The 19755-nt window shown below is 41.8% G+C and overlaps 1 protein-coding gene across 11 annotated transcripts in view; it reads right to left on the minus strand.

Annotated features, from left to right (window-relative positions):
- bptf (bromodomain PHD finger transcription factor) overlaps positions 1 to 6708 on the minus strand; it is a 173669-nt gene extending 166961 nt beyond the window's left edge. For all 11 annotated transcript variants that reach the window (XM_072242562.1, XM_072242559.1, XM_072242561.1 and 8 more), the window contains exon 1: positions 6182 to 6708. In XM_072242562.1, coding sequence (XP_072098663.1) covers positions 6182 to 6689 — 508 coding nt within the window. In that variant the 5' untranslated portion in view covers positions 6690 to 6708. The remainder of the gene's footprint in view (positions 1 to 6181) is intronic.
- Positions 6709 to 19755: the final 13047 nt, after the last annotated feature.

Below are 19755 nucleotides of genomic sequence, written 5' to 3' on the forward strand. Positions count from 1 at the left end.
GAGGAGGGAGTTGGAGGGGGGCTGTGGGGTTCTAACATTTAACTGTCATTTATTCTTTGGGGGCGCTCCTCTGTTTTTGTAGATGGTTGCAAAGAAAAAGCATTTCAGGATGTATATTGTATACATTTCTCTGACATTAAATGTACCTTTGAAACCCTAATCATCCAAAAGTATTCTGTTTTCCTTTCAAAAGGTCACAGATTGATGTTTTATTTTGTTTTTCAGTGTGGAGTCTTCAAGAACAATATTTTCATTCGTAAATTTGAATATAACTTAACGAAAGGGAAAGAATTTCTAAAAATATGAACACACTCTAAAATATTACTCCTCAATCTAAGACACCTACATATATACCATTTTATACATATTAATGCTGCTAACTCGCTCCATCAGCCTCCCAACCATCTCTGCCAAAACAGCTATCAGTTAGAATTAAACAAAAGAAGCCCAAAGTAGCACACACGGAATGTTGGAGGAACTCAGCAGGTTTGGCAGCATCAGAACTGTCCTGATTAAGGGTCTCAGCCTGAAACAGTGACCATTTATTCATTTCCATAAAAGCTGCCTGACATGCTGAGTTTCTCCAGCATTTTGTTTGTGTTCCTCTGGATTCCCAACATCTGCAGAATCTTGTGCTTATGTTTAATTAGAATTATTTAAAATTGTCTACAAATTCTTTGCACAAGTAGAATCACTAATCAAATGTAAATACTCCAAATATTTGCATTCCTTCTATCTGACAGGAAATATACTAATTTCATTCAGCAGAATTGTAATTACTCAATTTAAGAGATTATCTTAAATCTCATTGTTTTCAATTCATGAATTTAAGCCCTTAGAAACAGCAGAAAGTAATTTGGACACCTACTAGCTACACCAATATAATTATCAATATTCCTTTCAAACTCTCAATCAAAACAAGTTTGCTTGATTGCTTAAATGTAATGCTTCTCTAGTCCTAACCTATGTGTATCAATATCTTTACACACGAATCTTCCGAACAATGTCTTAAAGCCACAACAAAAACAAGCATCCAATAATGCTGGAATTAGAGCAGGGCATCTATTTCATAATTACCAGTAATGTGTGATGTATGATTTATGGTCAAAGCATCTGGATGAAGAAAAAAGTTAACTTCTTTTTCACTAAACCACACCATCACCATTGGACTCTGAATATACAAACTTGTTCATTGTTATTCCAGTTCTGACTTTTTTTTTCCCCAGGAGTGTTCAGGTAAATTGCTGTTTATGTTTAACTATGCACCCAGAACTGTCTTTTCACACAAACTAAAATTTGAAACTTTAAGTATAAGTCTCATAAATCAATCAAAATCTGCAACTTCAAAGCTAGAAACCAAGAAACCAAATTTATGGTATAAAACCATTAATATTTTGGTACCGGCAATTAGAGCTCCATTATCAGCTTTCCAAATTTCCCAACCCTACTGTGGAAAGATAACTTTATTTTACTGCTACTCCAGGTTCATACAAAAATGTACACCATATAGTAAGAGAAAGTACAAATGAAAACTGTTTCCTACTAATTCATGATGCAGTGTTTCTTTTCAAATGTTTCTGTCAAAAAACAATGCACTACATTTGAGCAAATTCACTGTTATAGGTTACAGTATTATACTGAACTGTATTGTCGGTAGCCAAGTTGTTTCATAGCGCATTGCAATAGTTAGGTATGGTGAAGGCAGAATACTTTGAACTTGCACACTAATACATTACAAACAATTGGGATGGAGTCGTATGCACAAAAGATTCTGCAGGTGATGGAAATCTAGAGCAACACACAAAATGCTGGAGGAACTCAGGTCAGGGAGCATCTTTGGAGAGGAACAAATAGTCAATACTTTGGGCCGAGGCTCTTCATTTGGAACTGACAAAGGGTTTCAGCACAAAGTGTCCAATGTTAATTCATTTCCATAGATACTGCCTGACCTGCTGAGCTCCTCCTGCATTTTGTGCATGGAGTAATAGCATTTTGTCTCTCCTCTTTTCAATAAAGGCCACTTTACTATATGTTTGCATTAGTCTAACCACTACTGTCCACAGAAATATTACTAGAATAACATTCTGAATGGAAAAAAAAATGTTCAGATAACTCCCAAGTTAATTAGTTAAGATCAGGTTGGATAGGAGTCATTATAAACATTCTCAACTATTTAAAAGTAATGCATAATTTAGAGATTTCATCTGTGTTAAATTTACAGTATTTTCAAAACAAAATACAACTTTAATTTTTTTTATTTTAGAGATACAGCACGGTAACAGGCCCTTCCGGCCCAACGAGCCCACACTGTTCAATTACACCCAAGTGATTAATTAACCTACTAAACTAGATGTCTTCAGAATGTAGGAGGAAACCGGAGCCATTGGAGGAAACCCACAAGGAGAATGTACAAACTCCTTACAGACAGTGGCAGGAATTGAACCCAAGTCGCTGGCAGTGTAAAGCATTATGCTAACCACGATGCCACCATGAAGTCAATTGCATGGCTTGCCAAAAACAACAAGGAAGAAAAAGTGTTGCCTGAATATTTAAAATTTCCTTAGCAGCATACTTTTATAGAACATATGTAACTTCAGACAAGAAGCTATCAACCTTGAAGCTACACACCCAAGTCTGAGAGTTGCAAACCAAACCACAGTCCTGAGACCCGAGCACACAATTTTGGTCGAAGACTTTACTGTGTTCCTGATAACTAATCACTGCTCACGGATAAAATGTTGCCGTTTGCTTGGATATTAATGCAGGACACTACCGGCCCTCTCAGACAGAAGCATGGTGTGTTTACACATACTCAAGAGCATCACCTCTGTGGATAACTCTGCAGTTCCCACATTGGTTTCTTCAGACATCTCAGTACCCACAAAACCAGAATGAAATCAAGGCATCCTTGGTTCCAAGGAATTGTTTAATAAAAGGATCCTTTGGACTATCTGAACAGAATCAATGGATTTCTCCCAACTAAGACAATACTCCTTCAAAAATCTTTTAGATTACTTTTTTTAATAATTTAACTTTTTAAAGTTAAACTTCATCCTCTATAATCAGAGTACATCTTCCACTCAAACACAATGGCATTCTGTTTGGTTTAGGGAACATAATTAGAACTATCTGGAAATAGGATTTCAGTTTGCTTTATTTTAAATATATGCATACTGGCAAACATATCACTGAGTTAAGTTATCAAGGATATAATCCAGATGCTCTAAATAATTTCACTGTACTGTTAAACCCTTTCTGAAAAGCAGGAGTACATACACAGCAGAACAAACAGACCTGAGCACATAATTTGGACACAGCCTTCAGTGCATATTATGAAAACCTCCATTCAAAGGCAACACATTCCAAAAGAGACATCATACTCAAGCATATATAAAACCAAATCCAACAGTACTATTCAAAGGTAGTTAGTTCTGCCAATGCCCTTCCCAATAAATCAACCAGCATGGCTCGACCAAATTAACTGCTCACTTTGCACAAATTAGCTACAAGCTTGTCCCACCCAACCAGTAGCGAGATCTAGTTTTAATCAGTACTAATTGCCCTTTCCATAGATGCTGCCTGACCTGCTGAGTTCCTCCTGGTTTTCACCATCTGCAGAATCTTTTGTCTTTATTAGTTAGTACTTTCTCCCAAATACAAACTACTATAATTTGGCCATGATAATGAGTAGAATGAAACTTCTTTTAAAAAAAACTTTTTGTTTTAAACAAAGCATGACCATACAAAAATCATTGCAAATCTCCCTTAGAAAAAAATCATTGCTTCATAAGCAATATAGGTGAGGGGACCAGGGAGAAAGCATGAGAAAGAAAGGGAAGGAGTATGAGGGATAGATGGCAGAGAAGACAAGGAGAGACTTGGACCCTGAAATACAAATAGAGGTAGTCTTTTAAAGGGAAGACTTTAAGTTTCTTAAAGAATGTTCCAAAAAGAAAAAAATGTGCTATGACTAGAAAATACACAGAAAACAAATAAACCAGAAGGCTACAGAAGGGTCATAAAAATTGGAGCAACCCTCTAATATAGAGGTAAAATTATGGGTTTTGAAAATAATTAAGCAACATAAAATCAAAGTAACACACACAAAAAGTGCTGGTGAATGCAGCAGGCCAGGCAACATCTATAGGAAGAGGTACAGTCAACGTTTCGGGCCGAGACCCTTACAGGCATGCACTTAAGTAGGGAAAGCGGCTATGTGTATACAAAACTCCCCCTAGTAAGGACCTGGACTAGGTGCTAGTTAATGTTTTTGAAGGAGAGCATTAAAAAAGAAAATCCAGCGAAGATTTTAGCACAGATTTGGGTTTCAGTTGCTTGAAGTGAGCACCAGACCAAAGCAGGCATGAAACAGAGCAAGGGCCTCAATTTTCTCGTGAATGAATAAAAGAATTTTTTGGTGACTGGCCATGCTCTTTTCTCACTGCTGTCACCAGGAAGAAGGTTGGGACCCACACCACCAGGTTCAGAAACAGTTATTACCCCTCAACCACCAGGCTCTTGAACCAGAGGAGATAACTTCACTCACCCGTTCACTGAACTATTCCCACAACCAAAGGACTCACTCTCAAGGACTCTTAACCTCATGTTCCCATACTTATTGGTTATTTTTTTTCTTTAGTATTTACACACCTGTTGTCTTTTGCACATTGGTTGTTTGACTGTTCTGTTGCAGTCTTTCATTGATTCTAATACGTTTCTTGGATTTTCTGAGTATGTCGGCAAGAAAATGTATCTCAAGGTTTTATATAGTAACATATATGCACTTTGATAATGAATGTACTCTGAACTTTGAAAGGCAACTTCAAGCGTTGTACAACTTTTGTACTGTTTGAAGGCAAAGGACAAACGCTGAAGTCAGTAATAGTTGAACGTGGGCAAGAACACAGAATCCTGAAGGAGAATATTAGCAATTTAAAATGAGAATATTACCAGATTGATTGATCTCCACAATCAAAAGTAAAATGCAGTATTACAATAAGTAAATCCAAAATGAAAACAAAATTCAACAATTTCCACAAGTAGTTGTGGTTCATGGATAAAGATATTGTGGCCTATTTTGATAACCTCAGCTTCATTCAAGTAGGACAGAATTACCATTCATATAACTAAAAATTAAATAGGGATATTGGAAAATAATGTTTGTAATTTGAAAAGCTACAAGTTATTATTTGCAAGGTTTGCAATGAAAATGAAATTTACTGAAATTGTTTGAAACTGTACTTTGATTATCATTTATGAATCAAATTTGAATTTTCACTTCCAAACATGCATAACTAGCAGATTTTTAATATTAAAAAGCATGATGCAAGATATTCAAAAATAACCATCACTGGTATTATATTTAGATAATCTGAACACAATTGCAAAAATGTTCTAAAATACAATTCCATTTATCATGACAGTTTAACGTTCAAAAATGTTTTAGTAATTATGCCATAATAAAAATTTTTGGCTCCTTATCACCAACTTATTAAAATCTTTGTATTTAAACAGATTAATATTTAATTTGGACTCAATAGTTTTGAGCTAAAACATCAAAATTTCTTCCTTCTGACTAAAACAGATTACCATGCTTTCCTATACTTTTATACATTTCCAATTTTTTTTCAAAATCTACAGTTTTTCATTCATTACTTTAAATTTATAAACAACTGAAAACAAAGAAATACAAACTCAATTTTAAAACTGTCAGGATAAACAAAAAGAACATATTTTAGTATTCCTCCTTTCCCAGATGTCAGAAACACTTGGCCTGTCAACATCGACATTCTGAACTTGTTTCCCTCCCTCGCCCCTCACCACCACTTTCCAACGACTCTGCAGCAGGTGTACAGCAAGACAAGTTGGCAGTACATTATTTTGGGCATATCCCAACCATTCAACGGTGCTAGAACAAGCTACTGTCTATGATCAAACCCATTCAACTTTTGATCAGTATGACAACTAGGTTGAAATATATTTTCCAACAGATAAAATTTGCCATACTTCTGCAAATGTCACTTACTGGCAACTGTTGCATACATGGTTCCAAAATAGTTTTGATAAGCTTTTGCCTGTATAAGTGCTACTTTCAAACAATGCCAACAACCCTGACGTTAGGCTGATGATCTAACATTTTATGGATGGGAGGAAAGCTGCTGCCGATGTTTCAATGTATTACCTGGAGTACTGCTGTAAGTGCTGTGACTCCTGAAGCTGCTCTCTGTGCAATAACTCGCATCATCGTCGTCTTCCTCCTCTTCTTCCTCATCGCTGGCCTGGTGATAATCCGAATCCTGCTCGTCCTCGTCCTCCTTCCCTCGCTCGTCCTCGTCATCATCCTCGTCTTCCTCCGACACCAGGCTCTCGTCCTCCTCCTCGCTCTCGTGGTCGTCGTAGATCACTTTGTTGACGGTCAGCCTGCGGGACCTGCCGCCCTGCCGCTGCTGCTGGTGGTGCTGCTGATGCACCGCCGCCCGGGCCCTGCCCCGGGTGGCCGTCCTGCCCCCTCTCGGGGTCCGACTCCCTCTACCGCCAGCTTCGGTCGACGAGTGATTGCCCCTCCTGTCCGCTCCTCTGCCCCTGCCCGCCCCGGCGGCCCGGTACCTCAGGCTACCCGCCGGGCCGCCGCCACCTGCGGCCGGCGAAGCATCGAGCGTCTTGGGCGGCCTACCTCTCCTCCCTCTCATGGCGTTCTCACCCCCCCTCCACTTCAGTCGGCTTCAGTTACCCCCCCACCCCGGCCCTTCTCTCTCTTTAACCCCCTTCCCCCTCAGCGGGGACCCTCCCCCCACCCCCTCCACAAAATGTTGGGATTTATTATTATTATTTTTTCCACAAGAGTCTGTCTGCTCCCTCCGCGGCCGGCCGGCGGGCGGGAGTGAGGCGCCGAGCCCCGCGCACTCGGACTATTATTATTATTTTCCTCCTCTCCCTCACTCTCACACTCTCTCTCCCTCTCCCCCCTCCCTCCTCGCTCGCCTCCTGCTTCACTCCGATCTTCCGGCATCCATGTTGTATTCGGGGATCGCCGCCATTTTTGTCAACCAGTCAACTGGTCACGTGACGCCTGCCCTCCCTCCCCCTCCCCCCCCCCTCTCTCACTTCCAGCCCGGCCCCGGCGCGCGCCGCCGCCTCCTCCCGGCCCCGGAGCGGCGCGAGCTCTGCCGCTGCAGCCGACCGCGCCGCGCCGCCTTTGCAATCCCCCTCTCGGAAGGAATATAGCGATATATTTTTATAAATATAACTGGCTGCAGTACTTCACTCCGCCTTTTCTTGTGCAGAACCGTGTTCATGTTTTCTCAAACTTTTTTTAAAAAAACGTACAAAGTAAAATTTCTGTTTGAGATCCGAACTACACAGCATCTTCAGCAAATTTTGCACTGAAGCCGGTTGATTTAAAACAAAAACTTCTCTTTTTTTTGGCATCAAATGCGATCAGCTTTGCTATTGGTTACTTTTAACTCCAACCGGAGATAGAGACTGCAGAGTGGAAAAGGAGCGGAGTAATTTCCGCCGTTGCAGTCCACTCCCCATAATAACAAAAGTAATAATATTAATAAAGTGAGGTTCGGGCCGGTGGATTCCCCAGTAGTTTATTAGTTCAGGCTTTAAATCAAATTGTTGGAAGGCTCGGAGATTGGCGGTAGGAGTCCAGGGCCAATCAATGCGCTCGTAACATTGAACCCATGGCAACAGCGAATGAAAAAGCCCCTTCCAGAGAAAAGCAAAATAAAGCAACAAATTCCGCAAAGTACACTTTTAAATGTTGGATGAGAGCTCGTCGTTGCTCTTTGCAAGATGCTGCTACAATCATTTGAACGAGGGTTGCCGCTGCGCATTTTACCCTCTTCCTCCTCCACCCCCCTTTTACAACGCACACGCACCTTTTAGATGCGTCCTGGGTGGGAAAAGTTCATTGCTCGTTCGGATAATAAAAAAAAAAGACCCGACCGGGGACCCCAATTGTCAAAGTGCGGTGCCGGTGTCCAGTCACCGAGGCGGAAGTCCCAGCTGTGCCCGGGATCCCTGTTGTCGTCTGACCCGCCCCGTCCCAAACAACTCAGAGCGCACAGTCGGACCTAGGTCAGATCTGTACATCAGGAAAGAACTTTCCCCAACTGCAGCAAGTTCAGTATCAGAAAAAATCCTGAGTTCAGATAGCATGTGTGGAGAGAGAAATAGAGGCAATGACTGTTCATCGGCATAAATGGGCGCGTCAAAACAGCAGGAGTCACTTGGGGCTTGGCAAATGTTGGTATTTTGCAGCTCTGGGTGTGTTAGCACCTCTTGTACAACACCAACATGGTTAACTTCTGGGAATTAATAGTACATTTAGTGGACCGCCAGAGACCTTTCTCCCCAGGGTGGAAATGACTAATGCAAAATAAGATGTTTTAAGGTGATTTGGAGGAAAGTATATGGTGGGGGTGGGGAAGGTGTCAAGGGCAAATTCTTTCAGTAGAGTCACAAGCACAAGAAAATCTGCAAATGCTCGAAATCCAGAGAAATACACACAAAATGCAGGAGGAACTCAACAGGCCAGGCAGCATCGATGGAAAAGAGTGACAGTCTTCAGCACTGGGAAAGAGAGGATGAGACGTCAGAGAAAAAGGGTGGAGGGAGGGGAGGAGGGAGCACTGGGTGAGACCAGGAGAGGAGGAAAGGACGAAGTGAAGAGCTGGGAGGTCGATTGGTGTAAGAGACAGAGGGCTGGAGAGGGGGGAATCTGACTGGAGAGGACGGAAAGCCATGGAAGAACGGGAAGGGAGAGAAGCACCAGGGGGAGATGATGGGTAGGTAAGGAGATAAGGTGAAGGGGGGGGCAGAAAACAGGAATGGGAATGTGGTGAAGTGGGGGGGGGGGGGAGGCGGATGAAATAGATATTCATGCCATCAGGTTGAAGGCTACCCAGACGGAATACAAGGTGGCCTCATTGCGTCAGAGGCGGCCATGGACTGACATAAGGGAACAGCAAGTGGAATTGAAATGGGTGACCACTGGGAAATCCCACTTTTTTTGTGGCAGATGGAACGTAGGCACTCGGCGAAGTGTTCTCCCAATCTACATCGGGTCTCACCGATGTACAGGAGGCCACACTGGGAGGACTGGACACAGTAAATGACCCCAACAGACTCACAGCCGGAAGAACTGCTTGGGGCACAGGGTGCTGGGTGCACACAGCCACCAGGGGTGATGGTGGAGGCAGATACATGAGGGACCTTTAAGAAACCTTTAGGTAGGCACATGGATGCTAGAAAATAAAGAGCTATGGAGGAGGAAAGGGTTAGATTGGGAAGGTTTAAAGGTCAACACAATATGGGGCAAAGGGCCCAAAGTGTTCTATAAACAAAGTGTTCATGGGGTTCTCAAGTTGCAGAGTGAAGTCCATCCACAATCTTAGTAAACACAAGAATCTTACAAATGTTCTGAAGTGCTGGCCACAATCTTGTGCTGTCTGTATCAATGACCAAAGTGCAAGAGAACAAATCACATCAGTGTGCATGTAGATTATAAAACAACACCTTCCACAGATTCTCCAGCCCTTTCTGTTGTTTGCAGAAGTTTCTATTTTTTGCAAATTAGCTTCCCCACAATTGTACTAAAACAAAGTCCCAATGAAGGGTCACGGCTCAACTGTTAATTCCCCTCCATAGATGCTGACTGATGTGTTGAGTTCCTCCAGCATTTTGTTTTGTGTGGCTCTTTAAAAAAAAAACAACACAACTCTCTTTTCTCTAAGGAAGCATCTCAGGACTCTTCACAGAACTATAACCAGAAAAGAAAATTATAAAGGACAGGCTGGGAAGCAGCTGGTATTTGTGGAGTCTCGTGTGAAGAGTGGAACAGAGGGAAACGTCAGAGTAGAGCCCACACCAGCATCAGAGAGAGAAAGATATCCTGGACATTTAAGTACTGTCCAAATCTTGATTTTATCTTCAATCTACTTGGAAGGTAATATACGGCCTGACAATGTCCATGACATGGAGTCTCACTGCGTTTGCATGTTATCCTCGAGCTGCAGCATAATCAAAAAACGGTCAGCCACACCAGCATCAAAACTTCATTGTCTTCTGATGGAAACCATTGTACCCAGTGGGGAACATCATGTTAGGCCTAAAGCTAAACTTGCTCTTCAAAGTCAGTTTATTATGCTTGTACTACCAGGGGTGTATGGGGTGTCCAGGGAGGGGTAACACCTCTGGTGAAGGGGCTTGTCGTGTCCACTCACCTTTGGTCCCCACCGGACACTCAGCTCTCACCCGTGGCTCCAAGTCACTCTGTGCATGCAATAGCAGCCACACCCTGGTTCCGGTACACCGGCTTCGACAGGCAAGGGTCGCTGGTGGCCTCGTACCCCAGTGAGGAAGGGACGTGCCTGTCTGAGCACATGAAGTCGGCTCCGGCGGACTGGGCGGACGAGATCTACGGTGAGTTCCAATAGTCATAGTCATACTTTATTAATCCTGGGGGAAATTGGTTTTTGTTACAGTTGCTCCATAAATAATAAATAGTAATAGAACCATAAATAGTTAAATAGTAATATGTAAATTATGCCAGTAAATTATGAAATAAGTCCAGGACCAGCCTATTGGCTCAGGGTGTCTGGCCCTCCAAGGGAGGAGTTGTAAAGTTTTATGGCCACAGGCAGGAATGACTTCCTATAACGCTCTGTGCTGCATCTCGGTGGAATGAGTCTCTGGTTGAATGTACTCCTGTGCCCACCCAGTACATTATGTAGTGGATGGGAGGCATTGACCAAGATGACATGCAACTTAGACAGCATCCTCTTTTCAGACACCACCGTGAGAGTCCAGTTCCATCCCCACAACATCACTGGCCTTACGAATGAGTTTCTTGATTCTGTTGGTGTCTGCTACCCTCAGCCTGCTGCTCCAGCACACAACAGCAAACATGATAGCACTGGCCACCACAGACTCGTAGAACATCCTCAGCATCGTCCAGCAGACGTTAAAGGACCTCAGTCTCCTCAGGAAATAGAGACGGCTCTGACTCTTCTTGTAGACGGCCTCAGTGTTTTTTGACCAGTCCAGTTTGTTGTCAATTCGTATCCCCAGGTATCTGTAATCCTCCACCATGTCCACACTGACCCCCTGCATGGAAACAGGGGTCACCGGTACCTTAGCTGTCCTCAGGTCTATCACCAGCTCCTTAGTCTTGGCCAGGAAGGCAGTTCCGCCACACTTCCAGGAGAGCAAAGGGCACGACAAGGCACAGAAAACGTTACGGTTATCCACTGCAACCAAAGGCAGCCCCAGTTTGTACCACCAGACCCAGACCTGGGGTCGAGAGAGTGCAACTGCCCCAGTACGACAGCTTTTCCTCTTTAAAAACTCTCCTGCACAGGTTCCCTGTCATTGTCGGACACGACAGACAACCACAACTACTATGTACTACCTTCAGATTTACTTTCCTGCAGGGGGAAAAAAAACAGCAGAATTTTACAATAAACTGAGAGAGAGACAAAAGGCAAACTGTGAAGATAAAAAGTGCTGAGGACCGAGTTGTAAAGGGCTGCTGAATGTAGTCCGTATGCCACAGAATCAGTTCAGAGTTGTTGTAAATGAATTATCCACATCAATTCGGGAGGCTGAGCTTGTACTGTAATAACTGTTCCTATTCCTGATGGTGCAGGACGCAAGAATTCTTTATGTCCCACCCAGTCATATTAGTGAGAAGAGAGCATGGCAGTGATAGTGGGGGCCCTTAATGATGGATGATGCTTTCTTGTAACAGTGCTCTATGTGAGTGTCCTCAGGGGTGGGGAGGGCTTTGCCTGTGGTGGGGTGAACTGTGTCCACCACTTTAAGCCTTTTCCATATCGGGGCCTGGTATGGAAATACCAATCAGTTAGGATACAGTACTCTCCTCTGTGCATCTATAGAAGTTTGTCCATTCTTGGCAGCGTGCCAAACCTACACAAACTTCTAAGAAAGTGGAGGTGCTGTTATGACTTGTTTGTGATGACACTGATGTGCTGGTCCCAGGACAGATCTCCTGAAACATCCAACAATTTTTAAAAAGAAGGAACTCAATAGAAAGGGGAAAAAACTACAGATTCTGGAAATCTGAACCCAGATCAAAGTCAATGTAACTTATTATCACCATAAACAACCCTGAGATTCATTTTCTTGTGGGCATTCACAGGAAAACAAAGAAATGCAATAGTGAGTGAAAACCACACACAAAGACTAATAACCAATGTGCAGAAAACAGACATACAAAACATGAGAACATGAATTGTAGAGTCCTTGAAAAGTTATTATAGTCATACTTTATCGATCCCAGGGGAAATTGGTTTTCATTACAGTTGCCATAGTTGGATGCATCGAAGTATATATGTCACCATACATAATCCTGAGATTCAATTTAAACAAGCCCACAAGTTGTGGAATCAGTTCAAGAGCTGAGGTAAGTGAAGTTGTTTACATTGTTTCAGGTACGTGATGGTTGAAGAATAAACTTCTGAAATGTTGGAAACTACATCAGTGGTTGAAAAACACTCCCTTGTTTGAACACCTAGGCTACAAGTTAACACATTTGAAAAATATATAGAACAAAATACCAACAGCAGCAGGAAAAGCTGGGGTCAGCATCTATGGAAAGAGAAGTCACCTCTTATCACAACTAGATAAAAAAATTGTAAAGCTCAGTGATCAAATGGAAACCCCAAGATGATCAAAGGAGACAGATGAAGATGGAGCTGCCTAAGCAAGTGTGCTAAAGACTAGTGTGAATAAAAGATGTTGGAGATGAAATTGAAAAAGCTTTTGGTGTTCAGTTTTACATTTCCAAAAATTCATTTAGAAAATAAAACAAATATCTTTTTAAAAAAGGCTGTACAAATGTTTCCTAGAGGTAATGTTTAAAATAGTGGATTTAATTCATCATTTGTTCCTTCAAAAGAATACAAATTACATTTCACCACAATAATATAAAAATATAGGTGCAGTTATATTTTATAAAGTAGAGGAAAATTAATTTTATTGGAATGTTTTCAAAAAAAACACTTCATCATCTGTAGCACAGGAAACCCATTCTTACCTGGTCTTGTCTACAAGTGATTTCATTTCCATTCCAACATGACTGGTGATTAACTACTCTCTATATTAGCTTAATGCTGCACTCAGCTGTATCACATAGAGTTTGCCACTCAAACTAGTGATTCAGGAAACCACCCCTCATCTCAGGATGGCTATAGATGAGCAATTAACTTCAGGTGAGATAACAATGCCCACATTTTGATATTCTTAGGAAAGTTCAGAAAGTAGAACCAAAATGAGAGACAGGGAAACATCTTATGCTGTTAAAATTCTGTTTATGCATCAAGCTCAACTCAAGCACCACAGCAGTGGAGTGGTACAATAGATCTCATTAACACTCCATTGTTCATTATGACAAGTGTCACCAATTAATGAGTTGTTCTTCTTAAAGGAGAACAGTCTATAAACTGCAATATCGCATTGAAAAATTAAATGTTTTGAGTAGCCCAGGAGATCAATCTCATTACCAAGTGAATGACTCCCACTGCAAGTGGAGGGACCATGCTCTGCATCTCATCAACATTTCCGATTAGATCTGACACAGTCATGTTTTCAATGTTCATAGGTAGACTGAGGAAGCAATGCGATTGCAGCAGGACTTAGATAAATTGGAAGATGGGCAAAAAAGGTGGCAGATGGAATACAGTGTTGGGAAATGTATGATTATGCATTTTGGTATAAGGAGCAATAGTGTGGACTATTATCTAAATGGGGAGAAGGTTCAAACATCAGAGGTACAGAGGGACTTAGGAGTTCTCATGCAAGACTCCCAGAAGATTAATTTACAGATTGAGTTTGTGGTAAAGAAGGCAATCGCAATGTTGGCATTTATTTCAAGGGGAATAGAATATAAAAGCAATGAGATAATGCTGAGGCTTTGTAAGACACCAGTCAGGCTGCACTTGTAGTATTGTCGACAGTTTTGGGCCCCATATCTCAGAAAGGATGTGTTGTCATTGGAGAGAGTCCAGAGAAGATTCACGAGGATGATTCTGGGAATGAAGGGGTTAACATAAGAGCAGTGTTTGGCAGCTTTGGGCCTGTACTCAATTGAATTTAGAAGAATGCTGGGGGATCTTATTGAAACCTACCGAATGCTGAAAGGACTAGTTAGGGTGGATGTGGAGAGGGTGTTTCCTATGGTGGGGATATACAGAACTAGAGGGCACAGCCTCAAAATTGAGAGGAGACCCTTTAGAACAGAGGTAAGGAGGAATTTCTTTAGCCAGACAGTAGTGAATCTGTGGAATGCTCTGCCACAGACTGCAGTGGAGGCCAAGTCCAATGCGTATATTTAAGGCGGAAGTTGATAATTTCCTGATCAGTCAGAGCATCAAAGGATACAGTGAGAAGGCAGGTATATGGGTTTGAGTGGGATCCGGGATCAGCCATGATGGAATAGTGGAACAGACTCGATGGGCTGAATGGCCTAATTCTGCTCCTACAACTTATGGTCTTAATGTAAAATGCAAAACAGGCCCGAGTGAGTTGTTATTAGTTTTAAAGATAAATTCTCCGATTTGATTCATTTCCAGCTTTTCCAATTCTTCAGGTGAATGTTAGGTTTGAGTGGGATTGGGCTTCCAGTGATCTGTCTGTCTGTGGGAAAACAGATCTTTAGGACTCTGTGGTATACACACACACACACAGTGCTCAGTGGTGTACGCACATGAAAACAGAGAGAAACGCACAGTTTTCAGTGATGTATACACATAAACAAACACACAATCATGCACAAATACACACAAAAGCAGACTCACTTTCACACACACACACGTGCATGGCTATCTTAATGATTTCTGGAATTGACTGGCGGGCATGCAGCCTAATCCTGCTTCTTTACATGCTCTCCACTCTTAGAAACCCTTCCTCTCCCACTTTCCACCTCCACCACACATTTTCCTGGACAAATTCATGTCCCAGGTTTTTCCGGAGATTGTGAGGAAACATTGGAGCAGGAGTAAGCCATCCAGCCCTTGAGCCTGAGCCTCCATCAAACAGGGGTAAGGTCTGTCAGACTGAACCGCAGCTCCCTCTGAGCCACCACCCTCAAGTGAGCTTACCAAATGACGGGCAGGAGAAGCCCATTGCATCCTCGAGTTCACCCTGCGTTCAACAGTTGTGGCTCTGGGAGCAGGTACAGTACTTCATTAGTCATGTCTGCTGTGGGGAGAGGATAAACACTCTCATCCCAAGTTGATAGACATTAAACAAAACTAGGGTGTACATGCCAAAATATTTATTTACATAAAATATAAAACAGTCAAAAGCAGATGCATAAAAGACACACATACTATTGTATGTGAGTTAACTGTCTTTAATAAGAAATACATTTACCAATACTTCTCTCCACCTTAAAAGTTCATTCCTCTAGTAGGTTAATCTGATCAACCATTCCAGTTAACCTCTCACCTCCCTGTAACATTACCTTAGGCACTGGCACTGCTCTGAAAACACTTTGAACCACATTTAATAATGTTGTTTACATTGCAAATACATGTTGGTGCAAGCAAATTTTATTCCACATCCGTACTTTAACTTTATTTTTATACAATTGTTTATAATTGTTGAATATTGGTGTTCTTCTGTTGTATGCCACGCCCTGACTAACACGCCCTTGCAAATTCATACTAAAATACCATAAGAAGTATTCACCCCCTTGGAAGTTTTCATGTTTTATTGTTTTGCGACATTGAATCACAATGGATCTAATTTGGATTTTTTGACAGATCAACAGAAAAAGACTTTTGTGTCAAAGTGAAAACAGATCTCTACAAAGTGATCTAAATTAATTACAGATATAAAACACAAAATAATTGAATGCATAGGTATTGATTCCCTTTAATATGACACACCAAATCATCACTGCTGCAGCCAATTGGTTTTAGAGGTCACATAATTAGTTAAATGGAGATCTGCTTTTGGAGACCTGTGTGCAGTCAAGGTGTTTCAACTGATTGTAGTAAAAATACACCTGTATCTGGAAGGTCCAACTGCTCGTGAGTCAGTATCCTGGCAAAAACTACACCATGAAGACAAAAGAACACTGCAGGTAACTTCACAAAAAGGTTATTGAAAATCACAAGTCAGGAGATAGATACAAGAAATTTTCCAAGTCACTGAATATCCCTTGGAGTACAGTTAAGTCAATCATCAAGAAATGGAAAGAATATAGTACAGCTGTAAATCTGCCTAGAGCAGGCCGTTCTCAAAACCTGAGTGACTGTGCAAGAAGGGAACCGGTGAGGGAGGACACCAAGAGACCTATGGCAATGCTGGAGTAGTTACAATCTTCAGTGGCTGAGAATGGAGACTCTGTACATACAAAAGCTTCACCAGTCGCAGCTTTATGGGAGAGTGACAAAGAGAAAGCCACTGTTTTAAAAAAAACTTACATGATATCTTGGCTAGAGTTTACCAGAAGGCATATGGGAGAGTCCGAAGTCAGCTGGAAGAAGCTTCTGTGGTCTAATGAAACCAAAATTGAGCTTGTTGGCCATCAGACTAAACCCTATGTTTGCCATCACACATCATCAAAAACACAACATCCCTCCCATGGAGCATGGTGGTGGCTGCATCATGCTGTGGGGATGCTTCACTGCATCAGGCCCTGGAAGCCTTGTGAAGATAGAGGGTAAAATGAATGCAGCAAAGGGAAATCCTGATGCAGTCTGCAAGAGAACTGCAACTTAGGAGAAGATTTGTTTTCCAACAAGACAATGGCCCCAAGCATAAACCCAAATCTACACTGAAATGGCTTAAAAACAACAAGGTTATTGTCCTGGAGTGGCCAAGTCAGAGTCCAGACCTCAATCTAATTGAGAATTCGTGGCTGGACTTGAAAAGGGCTGTTCACTCACGATCCCCATGCAGTCTGGCATAGCTTGAGCAGTTTTGTAAAGCAGAATGGGGAAAATTTGCAGTGTTCAGAGGTGCAAAGCTGATAGAGACCTATCCACACAGACTCAAGGCTGTAATTGCTGTTAAAGGTGCATCTACTGAATGCTGACTTGAAGGAGATGAATACTTATGCAATCCATTATTTTGTGTTTAATAATTGTAATAAAGTTAGACCAATTTGTAGAAATTTGTTTTCACTCTGACATGAAAAAGTCTTTTTCTGTTGATCAGTGTCAAAGAGGTCAAATGTCACTGTGATTCAAAGTTGTAAACCAATAAAACATGAAAACTTCCAAGGCAGAGGGAGGTGAGTATTTTTTATAGGCACTGTAATTGTATATGGCAAATAAAGGTGATTTAAAGTGTATTTATTATCAAAGGATGTATAAATTATACAACCTTCTCACAGGTAACCACTAAGCAAGAAACCAGGAAGAACCCAATTAAAGAAACCTGATCTTTGACATCACTGAATAATACAAGAAGAAAAAGTTTGAATGATAAGCTTGCCTTGCCTTCCAAATATACTTTCTGTAATAGGGAATCATTTCTCCCAATTGAATTGAAGATTTGCAAGTTGCAAGTATGGTCCACACTGGTTTCTGGTTCGGTGCTGAGACCATTCAATCTGGGAAATGTTGGTAGGTGATCTCATGTCATTGAGAAATGACTCACACATTCCCATCAAGAAAGTAACTCAAACAAACAAGAGGGCATTTATCTAAGCTCTTCAATATTATTGAGAGATACGGCACAGTAACAGATCCTTCTGGTCCCAACAAGGCCACACCGTCCAATTACACACCTGTGACCAATTAACCTACTAACCTGTACGTCTTTAGAACATGGGAGGAAACCAGAGCACCCAGAGGAAACCTACACAGTCATGGAGAGAACGTACAAACTCCTTACAGACAGCAGCAGGAATTGAACGCAGGTTGCTGGCACTGTGATAGTTTTACACTAACCGCGCCACCCCTAAGGGCATTCCAAACCAGAATAATTGTTACAACCATTTAAGTACTGTTGGTATTATTCCAGTTCTATTTTGTGGGATTCTACGCGAGCCCATTTGCCCACAGCCAGGTCCAATTATGAAAATTGAGGCTAAGTTGAAACAATTGATAATGTCTGTGGTTTCCATGTAAAATATTCTAGAGAATTACAAAACTCAACAAGAATCCAAAATCTTAGTAATTAATTAACAATATTAGTGTTAATTCCTTTGGAGCTGATTAGTGTCAACCAAAATTAATGCAAAAATTTATATCTTCAGGTTGCAGAAGTAAGTTGTTGAACAACTAGAGAAGGTCGAATTCAGAGTGTTTGTTATTGCCAAAAAAAAGTCTGAAGATATAAGAATAACTTAGATTTCCAACAAGAATCATGATAGAACACACAAAAAAAACCACAGAACTTGGAAAAAGTACACCACGATTGAGGGCTGGTCAGCCCATGATGTTGTACACTCAGTATTGGGTAGACCTGAACACCTACTTGTTAATGCAAAAATCTAATCAGCTAATCATTGGCAGCAACTCAATGCATAAAAGCATGCAGACATGGTTGAGAGGTTCAGTTGTTGAGACCAAACATCAGAATGGGAAAGGAATGTGATCTAAGTGACTTTGACTTTGGAATGATTGTTGGTGCTAGATGGGGTGGTTTGAGTATCTCATAAACTGAGATCTTCACAAAAGTCTCTAAAGTTTACAGAGAATGGTAAAAGAAACAAAAAAAAATCTAGAGAGCTGCAGTTCAGAGGGCAAACACACCTTGTTAATGAGGGAGGTCGGAGGAGAATGGCTAGACTGGTTCAAACTGACTGGAAGGCAACTGTAACTCAGATAGCCACACGTTACAACAGTAGTGTGCAGAAGAGTATCTCTGAATACATAACACGTTGAACGTTGAAGTGGACGGGCTACAAACATACACTCAGTGCCCACTTCATTAGGGACAGGAGGTCCAGAAGATGTTGAAAAAAGTGGCCACTGAAGGTATAAATCTACTCCACGATTAACCTAACCTTCCCTGCTGGACGGGTTTCATGGTAGCGTAGAGGATAGTGCAACAATCTGCAACGATGGCGATCAGCTCTCCTTCTCCCGTGACCATGTGGGTGTCCTTCTGCGTGCCTGGTTTCCTCCCTCATTCCATCGATCTACCAGTTGGTAGGATCGTTTGTCACAGGGCTGTACTTGGGCAGCGTGGGGTCATTGGACAGGTAGGGCCTGTTACCGTGCTGTATCTCTAACAAATTTGTCTTAGATGTAGATGTATTCAGTCCTCAACCACACTTAGAAGCTTATAAAAAGGAAAAAAAAATCTCAGGAATAGTAAACAAAGCCTTAAGACATAGGAGCATAGTTAGGCCATTTGGCCCATCGAGTCTACTCCACTATTTCATCGTGGCTGATCCATTTCCCTCTTGGTCTCAATCTCCTGCCTTCTCCCCGTAATCTTTCACACCCTGACTAATGAGGAATCTATCAACCTTAAATATACCCACAGGTCTCCTCAGCTGTCTGTGGCAACAAATTCCACAGATTCACCAGCGTTTGGCTGTTCTATCTGTTCTAAATGGACATCCCTCTGTTTTGAGACTGTGCTCTCTGGTCCGAGACTCCCCCCCACCAAAGGAAATATCCTCTTACCAGCCACTGTGTCAAGGCCTTTCAACATTCGATAGGTTTCAATGAGATCCCGCCCCCTCCATTCTTCTAAATTCCAGCGAGCGCAGGCCCAGAGCCATCAATGGCTGCCCATATGGTAATCCTTTTCATTTCT

The sequence above is a fragment of the Mobula birostris genome, chromosome 24 (genome assembly GCF_030028105.1).
Source record: "Mobula birostris isolate sMobBir1 chromosome 24, sMobBir1.hap1, whole genome shotgun sequence".
Lineage (NCBI taxonomy): Eukaryota > Metazoa > Chordata > Chondrichthyes > Myliobatiformes > Myliobatidae > Mobula > Mobula birostris.